We start from the raw sequence: 16,471 nt of genomic DNA, 5'->3' as shown, positions 1-16,471 counted from the left end.
AGTGCCTCCCCCCCCACCCCTCTCTTTGTTTCAAGGCTCGAGAGGAGAGAGAGGGGGGGGGCAAAGGGTTGCGGGCAGTGTCTGATTTCTCATCTTCTTGCAGGTGTCCCATAGAGTGTGGTAGAGATGCGTAAGCCAATCATATGGCTTGATGATATATATATTATTCACTGCCTATAGAGAAGCACCTCTTTGAAGTGTCACATATGACGTATGCAGTATTATTGTTAGATTGTCCGCCATTAACAAATGGCGATGGTAACGAGATGTTTACATTAGTTCACATTCCAAAGTAGTATTCACTGCGCAAATGCAGGTGTATAATCTTCTCTCTCTTATCTCTTCTTCCTTTTTAACCAATGAAACAATGTTTAAGCCTCAGTGAGGACTGCCCTCTTCTGAAGATGTATAATACGGCTTACCTGATTTAAATAAAGTTAGAGATTGCTTTGACCAACTTCTGTGTCAGTGTTCAGTCTCTCAGCCACGCGTGGATATTAACCCCTGGGGGGGGTACATTGATCCTACACACCAGAGTGTATCTAAAATGCCCTAATTTAGGGCTGCTTTAACAAATGGCGCCCAACGTGGGGCCCCAAGGCGAATGTAGCGTCAAACAACTGACAAGACGGGCCCCTGAGCTTGATGAACGGCAGAGGGGAGAGGATTGCAACCTCAAAGAAAGGTGAGAAAACTTTTTATCTCATCTGCCTTTCTGCTATTTACTTTGTCATGCTCAGATAGCTCAGTCCGCTGTGGGGTGGTACCCATGTAAGTATAGTAGTCGGCTGTAATGCTGAAAGCCTGGGGTCCATAGAACCATAGTCTGAAATCATAGATCACTCTGGTGTGTATATGTTTTTGTGTGTGTTTGTAATTTATGTGAAGAGTGAGTTGAGCACAGACGGTAAAACCACAGACAAAGGGAGGGGACCGTAACCTCCTGGTTTGGAAGGGGGCGCTGTAGCGCTGAGATGTGGGACAAAGGAACTCCGGCTGACCTGACCAGGGAGACTGTAGTTCTACATGACCGTTTTGATCTAAATGGAAGACTGCGGAGACTACCTGACCTGACCCCCAGGAAGATGCGATGGAGCCCGGCCTGACCCCTGGTTTTTGGGGAAGACGTGCGGGGAGTCCCGACTGACTAGTCAGACGTGATAGTCAGATTTGAGCAAACCAGTGGGGATGGTGAATCCTTTGTCTGCGGAGGAAAGGGTTAAAGGTGCTGATCACTCCTCTGTTTTGTGTGTGTGTCAGTTTGTAATACTGTTGTTAAGATGGGTCAGTCCCAGTATTAGAAAATACAGCCCCTAGCTAGTAGCGAGGAAAGAGGGAATCGTATTGAGTAAGTGATGTTATATGTGTAATATTATTATTATAGAAGACAAAGAACTGTTAATAATCTTCTTTCTTCTTTCCCAAACAGTGCACTGTGGGAATCCGGCTTTTAACAAAATGACTGTATGATTTATAACATGTATATTGTCTTACAGCGACAGACCATCAGCAATTCTGGGTGTGGTGTGGAAAGCTGTGTTTGTCTGTGCTGCAAGTTTTGGGATGAAACAATGTGGGTTGGAAGACATAAATGATTCAGTGGAATGTGAATGGGTATGGCTTTGAGTTGTAATTGAGGCGAATATGTGTGAAGACTGATTATGAGCTGTTAATGAAAATGTATATGAATGCGTATGGAGTATGGTATTTGTTTTTTTTAAATAATATGCGCATTGAGGATTTTATTCTATTTTTTCTTGGAAGTTTTTGGGTTTTTATTGGTGCCAACAGCATTGATCAAGCTGTACATTTTTTTATATCGCAGTCAATGAAAAGTTTTTATGGGCCCTTTGTGTGTTCATGTCTGTATTGTCAGATCTGTTTGTTTCAATGTTTGAAGTTACGTGTTACATGTTAAGTGTTGTGCTAAACATCAGAGCTCTGTTCTTATAGATAGCTGGCACATTACTGACGGACAAAAGAAGGACCACAGCGTCCGACTGAAAGGGGTGGACTTAGATGACTCAGAGCGGACGGAGGAGGATAGGGGTGGACGTTACAGACAACGACAGCCCTTGTGCCCATCCCCTAGTTACAAGACACTCCCATGAAAGATGAGAAGTCCTGTTTTGTTTTCCAGTCTATTAATTCCGCGATAGGGAAAGTTGGATACTTCTGTAAGCCAAAATGCAGAGTAACATCAAGCAGCATTGGGTGGTTCAGTGGTGCCAACCATAGGTAGTGTTCCTTTGGCATTGCTTCAGCCCTGATGCCAAATGCCTCATTGAAGTGAGGAAAAAGTAAGTCTGCCACCCTGTGATGGGCCTGCAGAGTCTGTGGGACCCAGATCCCAGAAGAGAGAGTGTTGTGCTGTGTGTGGTACTCCTCGTCCACACCACACGAGAGGATTGTATTCTATGTTGACCATGCCCGGATCACTGTCCGTCCCCACAGACACCCATGTTTTGTTGTTATAAGGAGAACACAAGACAGAGAGGGGGGGGGGGGGAGTTAGATCAAGATTAGGAAACAGGAAATCCAGTATCGGCTCTACTTTTAAACATTTTTAGCAGATACAGTCTGGCCCAATGATATCCCTCACACTGGGTGATAAAGAAGTAGTCCCTTTTTGATTGATACTGGAGCAGCCAAGACAGTTTTGCACACACAAACATGGCCTCCCCTGATTTACTCTCCAAGCACACCAGTCTTTGGGTAGAAGTGGATGGGAAAGTAGTATGCTCCCTTTTTCAACAGAAACCATCCACATTAGATTTGCCCGTTTGCTGGTCAGTGGTAACGCCCTTTGTTGCCTCCTAGGTGCAGATTTGCTTGCAAAAGTACATGCTGGTATCTCGCATCAGGAGGACGGCCCTCAACGACCAGGAACTTTGTTTGTTGGCCATTAGTGATAAAATTCCCTGGTCCATGTTTGTATCAGTACTCCCAGAAGCTGAAAAAAAAGCAAAACCACTCACCATTGGATGGTACATGACCTACATGCCGTTAATGAAGTCACAGTTTCTAACACCCACAGCGTGCCCGACACACACACCTTGTTGGCTCAGGTTCCCATTACCCCTGCTCACTCCACTGTGATTGATTTGTCCTTTAGTCCCTACCGCTTCGCAGATGAGGTGGTAGATGCTTTGTATGCCTAGAACTGGCAATTTTGTGTTCCCCAACAATGTACTATCAGATTATTACATTTAGATTGTATTGTTATGAAGTGAGTGGCCATGACTCAGCTGTCCTCACCCAACTGCATGGCCAGCAATAACGCCCCGTAGCATATGATTCAGCCAGACTTGATCCCGTGGTCAGAGGTGCCCCTTTCTGCCTCAGAGCTGTAGTAGTTGTATTAGCTATGCTTGATGAAAGCTCTGAGATAGTTCTGAACCACGAAGTGATGGTGATATTACATCTTTCCTCATGAACGTACAATCCAAATGATTGTTTTGTTGCCCGTTATTTGAGAATGCAGTGTTCCATTTTGTTGCCTGACAATGTTGCTCTCCAAAGGTGTAATACTAAAGTTTGGACCCAGCCACCCTGTTGCCTCTGGACCAAGGGGGGAGGGAAGAGTTAGGGCACCGCACTTTAAACTTTTCTTCCAGATTCAAAGGAAGAGGCTCCTGACTGTTTGCAGATGATGTCACAAGAGGTAGTGGGATTTGGTAAATCAGCCATTAGGTAATCTAGATCATGTGCTCTTTGTGGATGGATCGAGGTATGGCCAGGATGGCAGGTACTACACAGGTTGGGCAGTGGTGATTAAACGTGAACTACCACACATGTCTGCTCAAGAAGTGGAGCTAAAAGACTCTGAAGATGGCTTGCAGATATGCAGATGGAAAGAACAGCCAACATTTACGCTGATTCCAGGTGTGCTTTTGGGATAGCCCATTTTCGATGGGCCCACATGGAAAGCCAGAGACTCCTTGATCGCTTCAGGTAAACCCATCGAAAATGGGGAAGCAGTGAGGTCTCTGATGGAAGCCCTCTTGTCACTAACATGAGAGGTGATGATAGCAACGAAAGGCCACTATAAACAGATGCAGAGGAGGCAAAGGGGAAAGCCACGGCAGATCAGGCGGCAAAAATGGCTGCCAAATTACCTAAGCAGACCCCTGTCTTAAGTGGCCACAGTTCAGGTCCCTGAAATACCTCCTCCTGTCTCCCGAAAGTTCTTAAGACCTTACAGAACCAGATGGGGAAGGAGCAAAGGGACTGGTGGATGGAAAAGGGGGGACTACAAATAAGAAGGGAAACTTTGCCTTCCCAGGTCCCTCTAATCCACGATGGCACAGGCAACCCATGGAGTGACGCACCAGACAAAAACTGCTATGTGTGATTTAGTACGTAGCATATGGTACGCCCCAGGGTTCAGCACTGTAACAGTCAGACATACTCAAGGATAAACGGTTGTGCCCACAACAATGTGGGCAAGGTGGTTAAGGTACCCAAGAAACACGTCTTGCTTTTTGTGCTTTTTGTATCTGTTTCAACGTTTACAGACTACCTTCAACTACACAAGGTGGGCATGTATGAGTATGTATTGATATGTGACTTGTTTTCAGGATGGCCAAAACCGTACCCAAAGAAGTAAAAAAGATGATGGCCGAAGTTGTGTGCAGGTATGGGGTACCTTAGATCATTGAAAGTGACACAGGTGTTCACTTCACAGGTGAAGTGATGCAGGAGATGATGAAGGTTTTGGGTGTAGGACAGGCCTTACATGCTTCGTACCATCCACAAAGCAGCAGTAGAGTAGGGAAAAGGAACTGAACGGGACACTAAGTTAAAGATTCAGAAGCCTTAGAGTGCCTGCTGGTAGCCCTCTTTTAGTAAGGTATACGCCTAACCGTGAGACAGGCCTTTGTCCCTATAAGGTCCTTTTTGGGTCAGGCCCTAGGATAGGATTGTATTTCCCACAGCAGCTTCAGATGCAACATGGTTGTCTGACAGATTATGTGATCAGTTTTGTACAAGCATTTGACTAAAGTACATTTTCGAGTTTTTGCTTCACTTCCAGGTTTTGATAAAGTACCAGGAACCCACCCACTTGTGTCTGGAGATTGGGTGGTAATAAAAGACGTTAGAAAAGTCCTAAAACCCTGGTTTGATGGTCCATTCCGAGTGTTGTTGACCACAAGCACAGTGAAGCTCAAAGGAAAGCATAATTGGATTGATTTCAAGGAAGTGTTGAGACTGGTTTTCCCTTGTGTGACTGTTGATCATGACTCAAAAGAATATGAAAATTGTATGAAAACATCGATCCAGAAAATCAGGAGCATTGATGACCTCCAGTCCCCCCATATAATGTCAACGCCAGTTAGGGAAAGATCATCTGACTTCCCCGTGCTCAAATCCAGTGTCACGGGAGGTTGTTCGCTAGGAATGACTTGTCGTGGAAGCTGGCGAAAAGGAGGCGGAGCATTGGGACAGATGGTTAGGTTTAGGGAGAGAATGAAATTCAAGGGGGGACTGTTAAAGATGTGTGAATTTTATTCTATGTTTTGTATATCTAGGACTGTAATGAGTTAAACTTTTTCTTTTCCAAGTGCCTCCCCCCCCACCCCTCTCTTTGTTTCAAGGCTCGAGAGGAGAGAGAGGGGGGGAGCAAAGGGCTGCGGGCAGTGTCTGATTTCTCATCTTCTTGCAGGTGTCCCATAGAGTGTGGTAGAGATGCGTAAGCCAATCATATGGCTTGATGATATATATATTATTCACTGCCTATAGAGAAGCACCTCTTTGAAGTGTCACATATGACGTATGCAGTATTATTGTTAGATTGTCCGCCATTAACAAATGGCGATGGTAACGAGATGTTTACATTAGTTCACATTCCAAAGTAGTATTCACTGCGCAAATGCAGGTGTATAATCTTCTCTCTCTTATCTCTTCTTCCTTTTTGACCAATGAAACAATGTTTAAGCCTCAGTGAGGACTGCCCTCTTCTGAAGATGTATAATACGGCTTACCTGATTTAAATAAAGTTAGAGATTGCTTTGACCAACTTCTGTGTCAGTGCTCAGTCTCTCAGCCACGCGTGGATATTAACCCCTGGGGGGGGTACATTGATCCTACACACCAGAGTGTATCTAAAATGCCCTAATTTAGGGCTGCTTTAACAACATAAAATATAGAATGTAGTCTTGAATCTGAATTTGTAGGTGATGAATATTTGATATATTAAATTTCTTTTAATAATGCAGTTATTGGAGTCTACGAGAGACAGGCAACGGGGCTTTTCATCTCTGTGCAAAATGGTTTTCCTTCAACTACCCAACCCCCATGGTTCTTAGATATTTAAAGGCTTGGGCTCATCTTTATTTCTGTTGTTAAATTAATACTTTTTCATCCATAAAACGAATTAATAAAAATTCTGTGTTTCCCCTTAGGACAAGTAGTCTCTTGCCTCTCAAGGACCACTCTGTTCTGAAATATACTGCAGTGATAAGAATTACCTAGATTTCATTTCTTGCTGACAAATGTACCTAATGCATAACGTATGCCTTATACTGTATTAAGAGCCTTAATCACCGCTATATTGCCTCTACAGATGGATACAACCGTGTTGTAGCTATAAGCAGGGACAGGATGTGCTGTTGCTATGCAAAAAACAATGGAACCAGCTGTAAGACAATGTGTAGCCCTTGAACACATTGTATTGCTTGTTTATAGCATTAAAGGGGTTGTGCGCTGTAACGATATTGATGACCTATGCTCAAGATTGGTCATCAATATCATATTTGGGGGGGTCCAACCCCAGGCACCCACGCTGAACAGCTGCGCTGGCTGTACTCATCTTCCCTGGTCTTATTCCGGCCTCGCTATGTGTCCTGATACGTACACTATGACCTGACGCTGTGCACTGGCAGGTCACAGTACAGCACGATGGCAAGACGACCAGGTAGAGTAAGTGAATCTGCCAAGTGGCAGCGCCATCCGGAGCTGGAGAGGTAAGTTTATTTTTTTTTTAAGGTCTGATCTGAGTTCTGATTGGTTGCTGGGGGTGTCTGATAGGGGCTGATCTGAGGCTAATGTAGGGTGGGGAGGGTCTGATATGAGGCTGGGAGTCTGATCTGAGGCTTGGGAGGGTTTGTTAGGAATCTGAATTGAGGTTGGAGGGTCTGATCTAAGGCTGGGGAGGGTCTGATCTAAGGCTGGGGAGGGTCTGATCTGAGGCTGAGGGGTCTGATCTGAGGCTGAGGGGTCTGATGGAGGTCTGATCTGAATTTGACTGCTATGTTTGGTCAAAATGGCACCTGTACTATATGTAATTTTTTTCACTGATGGATTGCAGGGTAGTCGTAGATGGAAACAAGCAGTGTATAATGTGATGGAAAAAGAATCCGGCCAGCAAAGGAGACAATATGGATAATAACAATACATTAGTAAGTGCCTTGTATTTTTCTCTACACAACAAATGTTATTTGCTGAAGTGAGTGAACCCCTTTAACTATCAAAGATGGCAGTACTGTCTCTCAGGCTTCCTGATGCATACTGTGTTTTTCCTGCTGCCCTTGGACTGTCCTGCGCTGATCACGTGAACAGTGTTGGCCAATCCAAGAGCAGGGCTGGACAAGTAGGAAGTGTCTTGGGCTACTGAAGCACAGTGTGTATCAGGTAGTCTGAGAAGCACTGCAGCCATCCTAGATGATAAAAAAGGAGCCCAGGAATTGGTGGATCAGCAAATAAAAAGAAGAAAATGAGATCACCAAGTAAGTGTTCTGTTCATTCCCCAGTTAATGTGATTATTTTTTTCTTAAACAAAAGGGTCACTTTAATGTGTACCTTCCAATGTAACCTTTAAAGGGGGTTGTCAGAAATAATAAAAAAATCGCAGGAAAGCCCAAAAATGGCTTAAAATAAAAAAAAAATTGTTATACCCATTCCTCAAGCGCCGTTCTCTGGGGAGCTGATCTGCTTCTCCTGTCGCAGTTTATTTAAAAACAGCAGCAGTAACCTGATGGGATATAGCAAATCTAATACTGAGGACAGTGTCTGGCTGCAGCAGTCACTTGCTATATCCTGGCATATCACTGTGCACACTACTGACACTGATGTGCAAAGTGTATGGAACGTTACTGCTGCAGCAAATCACTGACCTTAACATTAGACCATAGAGGATAGTGAGTGGCTGCACCAGTCACATGCCATATCCCGGCACATCACTGTGCACGTCACCCACGCTGTGATGTGCAAAGTGTACAGAACGTTACCGCTGCAGCAAATCACTGACCTTAACATTAGACCATAGAGGATAGTGAGTGGCTGCACCAGTCACATGCCATATCCCGGCACATCACTGTGCACGTCACCCACGCTGTGATGTGTCAAAGTGTACAGAACGTTACCGCTGCAGCAAATCACTGACCTTAACATTAGACCATAGAGGATAGTGAGTGGCTGCACCAGTCACATGCCATATCCCGGCACATCACTGTGCACGTCACCCACGCTGTGATGTGTCAAAGTGTACAGAACGTTACCGCTGCAGCAAATCACTGACCTTAACATTAGACCATAGAGGATAGTGAGTGGCTGCACCAGTCACATGCCATATCCCGGCACATCACTGTGCACGTCACCCACGCTGTGATGTGCAAAGTGTATGGAACGTTACTGCTGCAGCAAATCACTGACCTTAACATTAGACCATAGAGGATAGTGAGTGGCTGCACCAGTCACATGCCATATCCCGGCACATCACTGTGCAGGTCACCCACGCTGTGATGTGCAAAGTGTATGGAACGTTACTGCTGCAGCAAATCACTGACCTTAACATTAGACCATAGAGGATAGTGCGTGGCTGCAGCTGTCATGTGCTGTATCCCGACAGGTGGACACTGCTTTTTGCAAACAATAAGAGGGTGAACTGGACCAGCACCAGTGTCAGTATAACATGTTTTTTTGTACGCAATACAATAAACATCTGAGATTTTTAATTAGACAACACTACTAACCAATCTATGTTTATTAATCTATTTTATCTAATTTTGAATATCAATTTACTACTTACTTGTCTCTTCCGAGAAAGCTCACCATCACAAACTGAATCACAAAAAAGTGATCCTTCCTTTACATTTATATCATTGAGCATAAAAATACTTCCCAGGAAGAGCTGCAGCAGTATAGGAGAGGAGTTTGATACAGCTTCATGACACAGTCTATGGAGAAAGAAATACATCATCTCAGATATTTGCACCAACCTATCCATTCTTTTACATAGCGTGCTAATATTCATCTGAGAACAAATTTCAAGCTGGGAAGGTAAAATGCACTGGGACATAATGCAGCTAATTTTCATGTTGGTCCGTCCTGAAGGAGACGAAGAATCTTAAAGATAAGTTACGGCAAACTGACTATTTACTAAACAGCGAGAGTCACAATCTGACAGCGCTAATTAAAAATTCTTCCATGCACACAGCAGGCTGCTACTGGCCACTGCGGTTACTATGGAAACCAGCACCAGGTCCCTCTTGTCTGAAACAAAGACGATATTAGAAATGGATTCCAAGCATCTCGGTGTTATACATAGATCACTGCACGCTATTTACTGTAGTCCTGGGAGAATTTGATATTGAGCTTAAAATTTTTAAAAAAAAACACTTGGTGACACAATAAGTGGGCCACTGTGTTACAGCTGGGTAACTGCTCACAGAATTAGCGAGAAGGATATTGAACAACGGAGGCAGAGCAATGAACACAGCGACGAGTTTTATTTCTGGCCTGACCTTTCCTTCAATTGCTTCTGCATCCATTTTAAAATAAGAAATGAAACAGCTTCACCTATTACATTCACTTCACTGAAAATGGACACAATCACTCTGTGTTTCATTAAAGGGGTTGTCCCACGAAAAATATTCTATACTTTCCAAACCAGAAACTGGATCTGAATTCATTTGTAATTGCATGTCATTAAAATTTTGCATAGCCACTGAGTTATTCTATAAAATGTATCTGTATAGCGCCACCTGCTGTTTTTTTCTTATTTCTTTGATCGGTTCACTGATAAGGCCGCACATGCTCAGTTTCATCCTTCAACTGCCTCCTGAGCTGTGATAGGGAGAGCTGAGACACACCTCCTGAGCTGTGATAGGGAGAGCATGGACACACCTCCTGAGCTGTGATAGGGAGAGCATGGACACACCCGCTGAGCTGTGATAGGGAGAGCATGGACACACCTCCTGAGATGTGATAGGGAGAGCATGGACACTCCCCCTTAGCTGCAGCAGAAAGGACACTCCCCTTAAACTGCCAGCTTGATATAAATCTAGCAGAGTAATGAATGGGGAGATTTCTGGATCCATGTGAGGTCCAGGGCTGGTTCTAGAAAGAGATTGTCATGGACTATATGATGTCTGATTATTATTATTTTTTTTTTTATGAATCATGGCATAACCCCTTTAACAAACTTTCTACGGTTAGGAGCATCAGTAATATTACTACTGTTTAGAAATATCATTGGAGCCATTGGAATGCCAACAGTCCTTAGGGATGCCATGTACCCATTGGTCTCTGGTTCTGGCTGCACCACTCCTAATGTCATGACTGTTTCACTAATCATTTGTACGTTTTTCAGCTAACAATACTACCGGTAATTCCCCAATGTCATGGCACTTAACGAGCACTGATCCACATGCTACAGAGCTGATTGGCACCCATTAAAGTGCATAAAATCTACCAGCATTAATGTAATATTCAAGTTATGGAGCAGATTACTTATCCTACAATGGTATAGTACAGGTTAGAGATAACCTTAATCGCATCCTTTATGCCAACTTAAAAATAATTGTTCTCTGCAGCACATTTTCCCATATAAATCGAGTATGTGCTGCCAACAATATGCAAACTGCATGTGGACTGAACTATGTCGTAAAAAGCCCTTTAAACCAACCACAACTGGCTTGTTATTTCTTCAGTCTGCATATTCTATAGCCATCGGCCTGTATAAAAGGACCCTTAAGCTGGTTGATGGCTGAACAGCAGTTGAATATCATCTGGAGGAGGTTCATTTCGCAGGCCATATTGCCCATTAAAGCTGTTCAAACTGCCCATACATGTTCAATGAAACCGGGCGACAGATGAAAGATCCTTCTGGGAACGTTCTTTCAAAGAAAGATCTTTCCTTCAACTATCAGTAGACAATATTAAACATGGATGAATTCTTCTCAGATGATACTGCTCTGTCACTGGTCGGCTAAAATGATCGTTTATTGTTAAAACTCACCAGACGAACGTTCGTTTTGATCAACTTTAGACGAATGTGTATGGCCACCTTAAGTATGGTGAAACCACAGTCTGAACTAAAGATGCATTTACGCGAGTCAATAATCGTCCAGTTCCTGTGAACGCTCATTCCTGATAATCTGCCCATGTAAATGTGATGCCGATCACCTGATGAACATGCAAAACGCTCTCGGGTGATCCTGTCGTTCGTGCAGGCACCACTGATCATAGTTCCTGGGCAGCAGATTGTGTGGTCTGAACAGCGACCTGCTCCTCAGAAACCATAATTCTGTATGAGGACGAGGGATCGCAATAGCGATTACTTGTCCTCATACTGTGAAGGAGAGCTCTGCATGTAAAAGTCTCCTTCACTGAGCGAGCAGCCGACTGTCAGGAGGGAACGCTTCTTTCCCAACAATCGGCTGCAGAATCGTCCCATCTAAATCCACCTTTACTTTTCGCTGCAAACTGCATTAAGGGAATTGCTATTATCTGACTTGCAAACAGAACCAATTATGATAATGCAGGACTGACAACAATCTGTTCATTCACAAAATACAGACCCCCATGAATGGTTCACACTTTTTGTCAACATCTGCTGTTTGACCATTATTGTAGAGGTTTATTATAGCTTATTATACAATATGTAACATCATCATCTGGTACATATAGAAATTCTCAGCGCCCACTATATATGGCATCATGTTTTATTTACTAAAAGTACAAAAGACATTGTCTTCCTTCACAAAGCTACCTTACAGCCATTGTTTCATCAGACAGCAATGACTAAAAGGACCCTTTAGGGTCCATTCACACCTCCGTGTGTGTTTTGCAGATGCACGGATCCGTGGATCCGCAAAACACGGACGTCGACGATGTGCGTTCCGCATTTTGCGGACCGCACATAGCCGGCATTCTCATAGAAAATGCCTTTTCTTGTCCGCAATTGCGGACAAGAATGGGACATGTTCTATTTTTTTCGGGATCGGAATTGCAGACCCGGAAGTGCGGATCCGCAATTCCGGATCCGGGCAGCACATCGTGCTGCCCCATACAAATGAATGGGTCCGCAATTCCGTTCCACAAAATGCGGTACGAAATTGCGGACGTGTGAATGAACCCTTAAAGAGGACCTTTCATCTGGCAAAACATTGTGAACTAAGTATCATGATATATACAGCGGTGCCCAGGGATCTCACTGCACTTACTATTATCCCTGGGCGCCGCTCCGTTCTCCTGTTATGCCCTCCGGTATCTTCAGTCACTTGGTTATAGTAGGCGGAGACTTAGGGGACTTGGTTATAGTAGGAGGAGACTGCCGCTGTTCTCCTGGGCGTTTTTTTCTCCCAGGCTGTGAGCTCTGCGCTGTGATTGGCCAGCGCTACAGCCTAGGAGAAGGAGACGCCCAGCAGAACAAGGGCAGTCTCCTCCTACTATAACCAAGTGAGAACGGAGTGGCGCCCAGGGATAATAGTAAGTGCAGTGAGATCCCTGGGCGCCGCTGTATGTAGCCTGATACTTAGATCACAATGTTATGCCAGATGAAAGGTCCGATTTACCCAGGGGCAAGGAGAAGCCAATTGTCAGTAAGGAAGCGTTCCTTCCCGACAGTCGGCTGCTTGTTAAGTGGAGGTGAAGCACTGCATTTACATGCAGCAATCATCTCTACAGTATGAGGACGAGTGATCACTAGTAATGAGCGGCAGGGGCAATATTCGAATTCGCGATATTTCACGAATTTTTGGTAGAATAATCATCATATATTCGCGAATTCAAGATTATTTTCTTGATCGCGAAAAATCAGCAATGTAATATTCGCGTAATGCGCGCAAAATACAGGCGTGGGTCACTATAGCTACATTTTCCAAGCTGCTAGAAGTTTCCTGAGACTGGAGAAAATGGTTCGCACAGCAGAACATTACAATAGCTTTATATGCAAATAGAGTGCTCCAATATATTCGTGATTGCGCAAATTGGCAATTAATGATGCGCATATTTTTGCACAACACGTGCAACTTCACATTTTAGCGGGTCTGACTACTTAGAAGTGATTGGTGCACTAAGTATTGTTGTGAACTTGTGACATCACAGCACTATGTCTGTAGCATGGATGTATGTATGGACAGCAGCTACACTCTATCACTATCTAACCTACACTGACTATCTCCCACTAACTGTCTGTAATATATATATAAGCTAACTAACTAACTAACTAACTAACTAACTAACTATCTAATGTAATGACACAGGAAAGCAGAGAGCACAGTAATAACTGCTATTTCTCTCAGATCTGCAAAATCCTGCCTACAAGGGCTGCTGGGGAGGTTCTTATATAGTAAGGGGTAGGCAACTTTCCTATTGGTTGCTAGGGATATCACTATATTCTAAATATTTGCGAATTCTCGAAGTGCCAATATTCGCGATTAAAATTCGCAATTCGAATATTCACACCCAACACTAATGATAACTGCTGCTTTTGCTCATCCTAAGGCCTCATGCACACGACCGTTGTGTGCACCCGTGGCCGTTGTGCCGTTTTCCGTTTTTTTTCGCGGACCCATTGACTTTCAATGGGTCCGTGGAAAAATCGGAAAATGCACCGTTTTGCAGCCGCATCCGTGATCCGTGTTTCCTGGCCGTGAAAAAAATATGACCTGTCCTATTTTTTTCACGGCCAACGGTTCACGGACCCATTCAAGTCAATGGGTCCGTGAAAGAACACGGATGCACACAAGATTGGCATCCGTGTCCGTGATCCGTGGCCGTAGTTTAGTTTTTATACAGACGGATCCGAAGATCCGTCTGCATAAAAGCTTTTTCAAAGCTGAGTTTTCACTTCGTGAAAACTCAGAACCGACAGTATATTCTAACACAGAAGCGTTCCCATGGTGATGGGGACGCTTCTAGTTAGAATACACTACAAACTGTGTACAAGACTGCCCCCTGCTGCCTGGCAGCACCCGATCTCTTACAGGGGGCCTTCATCAGCACAATTAACCCCTTCAGGTGCGGCACCTGAAAGGGTTAATTGTACTATCATATCCCCCTGTAAGAGATCAGGGCTGCCAGGCAGCAGGGGGCAGACCCTCCCCCCCCCTCCCCAGTTTGAATATCATTGGTGGCCAGTGCGGCCCCCCCCCCCCTCCCTCTATTGTAATAATTCGTTGGTGGCACAGTGTGCGCCCCCCCCCTTCCTCCCTCTATTGTAATAAATCGTTGGTGGCACAGTGTGCGCCCCCCATTGCCCCCCCCTCTATAGCATTAACAACGTTGGTGGCCAGTGTGCAGCCTCCCATCTCCCCCCCCCTCCCCCCCATCATCATTGGTGGCAGCGGAGTTCCGATCGGAGTCCCAGTTTATTCGCTGGGGCTCCGATCGGTAACCATGGCAACCAGGACGCTACTACAGTCCTCGTTGCCATGGTTACTTAGCAATAGTACAATAGTAGAAGATTAATACTTACCTGCTGCTGCGATGTTCGTGTCCGGCCGGGAGCTCCACCTACTGGTAAGTGACAGTGACAGGTCTGTGCGGCGCATTGCTAAATGAACCGTCACTTACCAGTAGGAGGAGCTCCCGGCCGGACACGAACATCACAGCTCCCAGGTAAGTATGAATCTTGTACTATTGCTAGTAACCCGCTGCCACCAATGATCGGGGGGGGGGGGGGGGGCGCAAGATGGGTGGCCGCACACTGGCCACCAATGTTGAAAATGCTATAGAGGGAGGGGGGCCAATGATTGCCACCAACGATTTATTACAATAGAGGGAGGAAGGGGGGGGGGGCGCACACTGTGCCACCAACGAATTATTACAATAGAGGGAGGAAGGGGGGGGGAGGCGGGGGGGGGGGGGGGCACACTGTGCCACCAACGAATTATTACAATAGAGGGAGGAAGGGGGGGGCGCACACTGTGCCACCAACGATTTATTACAATGGAGGAAGGGGGGGGGGGGCCGCACTGGCCACCAATGATATTCAAACTGGGGAGGGGGGGGGGGGGGCTGCCCCCTGCTGCCTGGCAGCCCTGATCTCTTACAGGGGGATATGATAGTACAATTAACCCCTTCAGGTGCGGCACCTGAGGGGTTAATTGTGCTGATCACGGCCCCCTGTAAGAGATCGGATGCTGCTAGGCAGCAGGGGGCAGTCATGTACACAGTTTGTAGTATATTCTAACTAGAAGCGTCCCCATCACCATGGGAACGCCTCTGTGTTAGAATATACTGTCGGAAATGAGGTTTCACGATCTAACTCATATCCGACAGTATATTCTAACATAGAGGCGTTCCCATGGTGATGGGGACGCTTCAAGTTAAAATATACCATCGGATTGGAGAAAACTCCGATCTGATGGTATAAAAGGGACTCCGGACTTTACATTGAAAGTCAATGGGGACGGATCCGTTTGAAATGGCACCATATTGTGTCAACGTCAAACGGATCCGTCCCCATTGACTTGCATTGTAATTCAGGACGGATCCGTTTGGCTCCGCACGGCCAGGCGGACACCAAAATGACTTTTTTTTCATGTCCGTGGATCCGCCAAAAATCAAGGAAGACCCACGGACGAAAAAACGGTCACGGATCACGGACCTACGGACCCTGTTTTTGCGGACCGTGAAAAAAAACGTTCGTGTGCATGAGGCCTAATACATATTTATTGCTCCTGGGCAGCAGATCGCCGTTTAGGGAATGATGATTGAGGTGTCAGCACATCCGATCAATTCACCCAATGAACAAGCGTTTTGCTTGTTCATCGGGTGATCTGTGGCTCAGTGGTTCGCACTGGTGCCTTGCAGCGCTGGGGTCTTAGGCTCAAATTCAACCAAGGACAACATCTGCATGGAGTTTGTATGTTCTCCCCGGTTTCCTCCCACACTCCAAAGACATACTGATAGGGACCTTAGATTGTGAGCCCCATTCGGGACAGCTTGATGATAATGTCTGTAAAGGGCTACAGAATATGTCAGCGCTATACAAGTGAGTTAAATAAATAAATAAGGGCAGATTATCGCTAACGAGCGTTCATAGTAACATTCGTTCCTGATAATTGGCCAGAACATGGGTCGGGTGTAAATCCTCCTTTACACTGCCTGATATTCAGGCAGATTATTGCTATTGAGCGTACATATGAACACTCGTTAGTGATAATCAGCCCATTTAAAGGTGCTGCCGCTTAACCGATGAATGAGCAAAACGATCTTTAGCATGATCACCTAAAATACTGTT

General features: G+C 45.2%; 1 protein-coding gene across 1 annotated transcript in view; it reads right to left on the bottom strand.

The window, feature by feature from the left end:
* CFAP54 (cilia and flagella associated protein 54) overlaps positions 1-16,471 on the bottom strand; it is a 405,582-nt gene that overhangs the window by 279,064 nt on the left and 110,047 nt on the right. Inside the window, exon 25 of the mRNA XM_040408225.1 lies at positions 9,029-9,176. Coding sequence (XP_040264159.1) covers positions 9,029-9,176 — 148 coding nt within the window. The remainder of the gene's footprint in view (positions 1-9,028; positions 9,177-16,471) is intronic.

Source organism: Bufo bufo, chromosome 1 (assembly GCF_905171765.1).
Source record: "Bufo bufo chromosome 1, aBufBuf1.1, whole genome shotgun sequence".
Classification (NCBI taxonomy): domain Eukaryota; kingdom Metazoa; phylum Chordata; class Amphibia; order Anura; family Bufonidae; genus Bufo; species Bufo bufo.
Note: the sequence above shows the minus strand (reverse complement) of the source record. Positions and strands in the feature narration are given on the sequence as shown.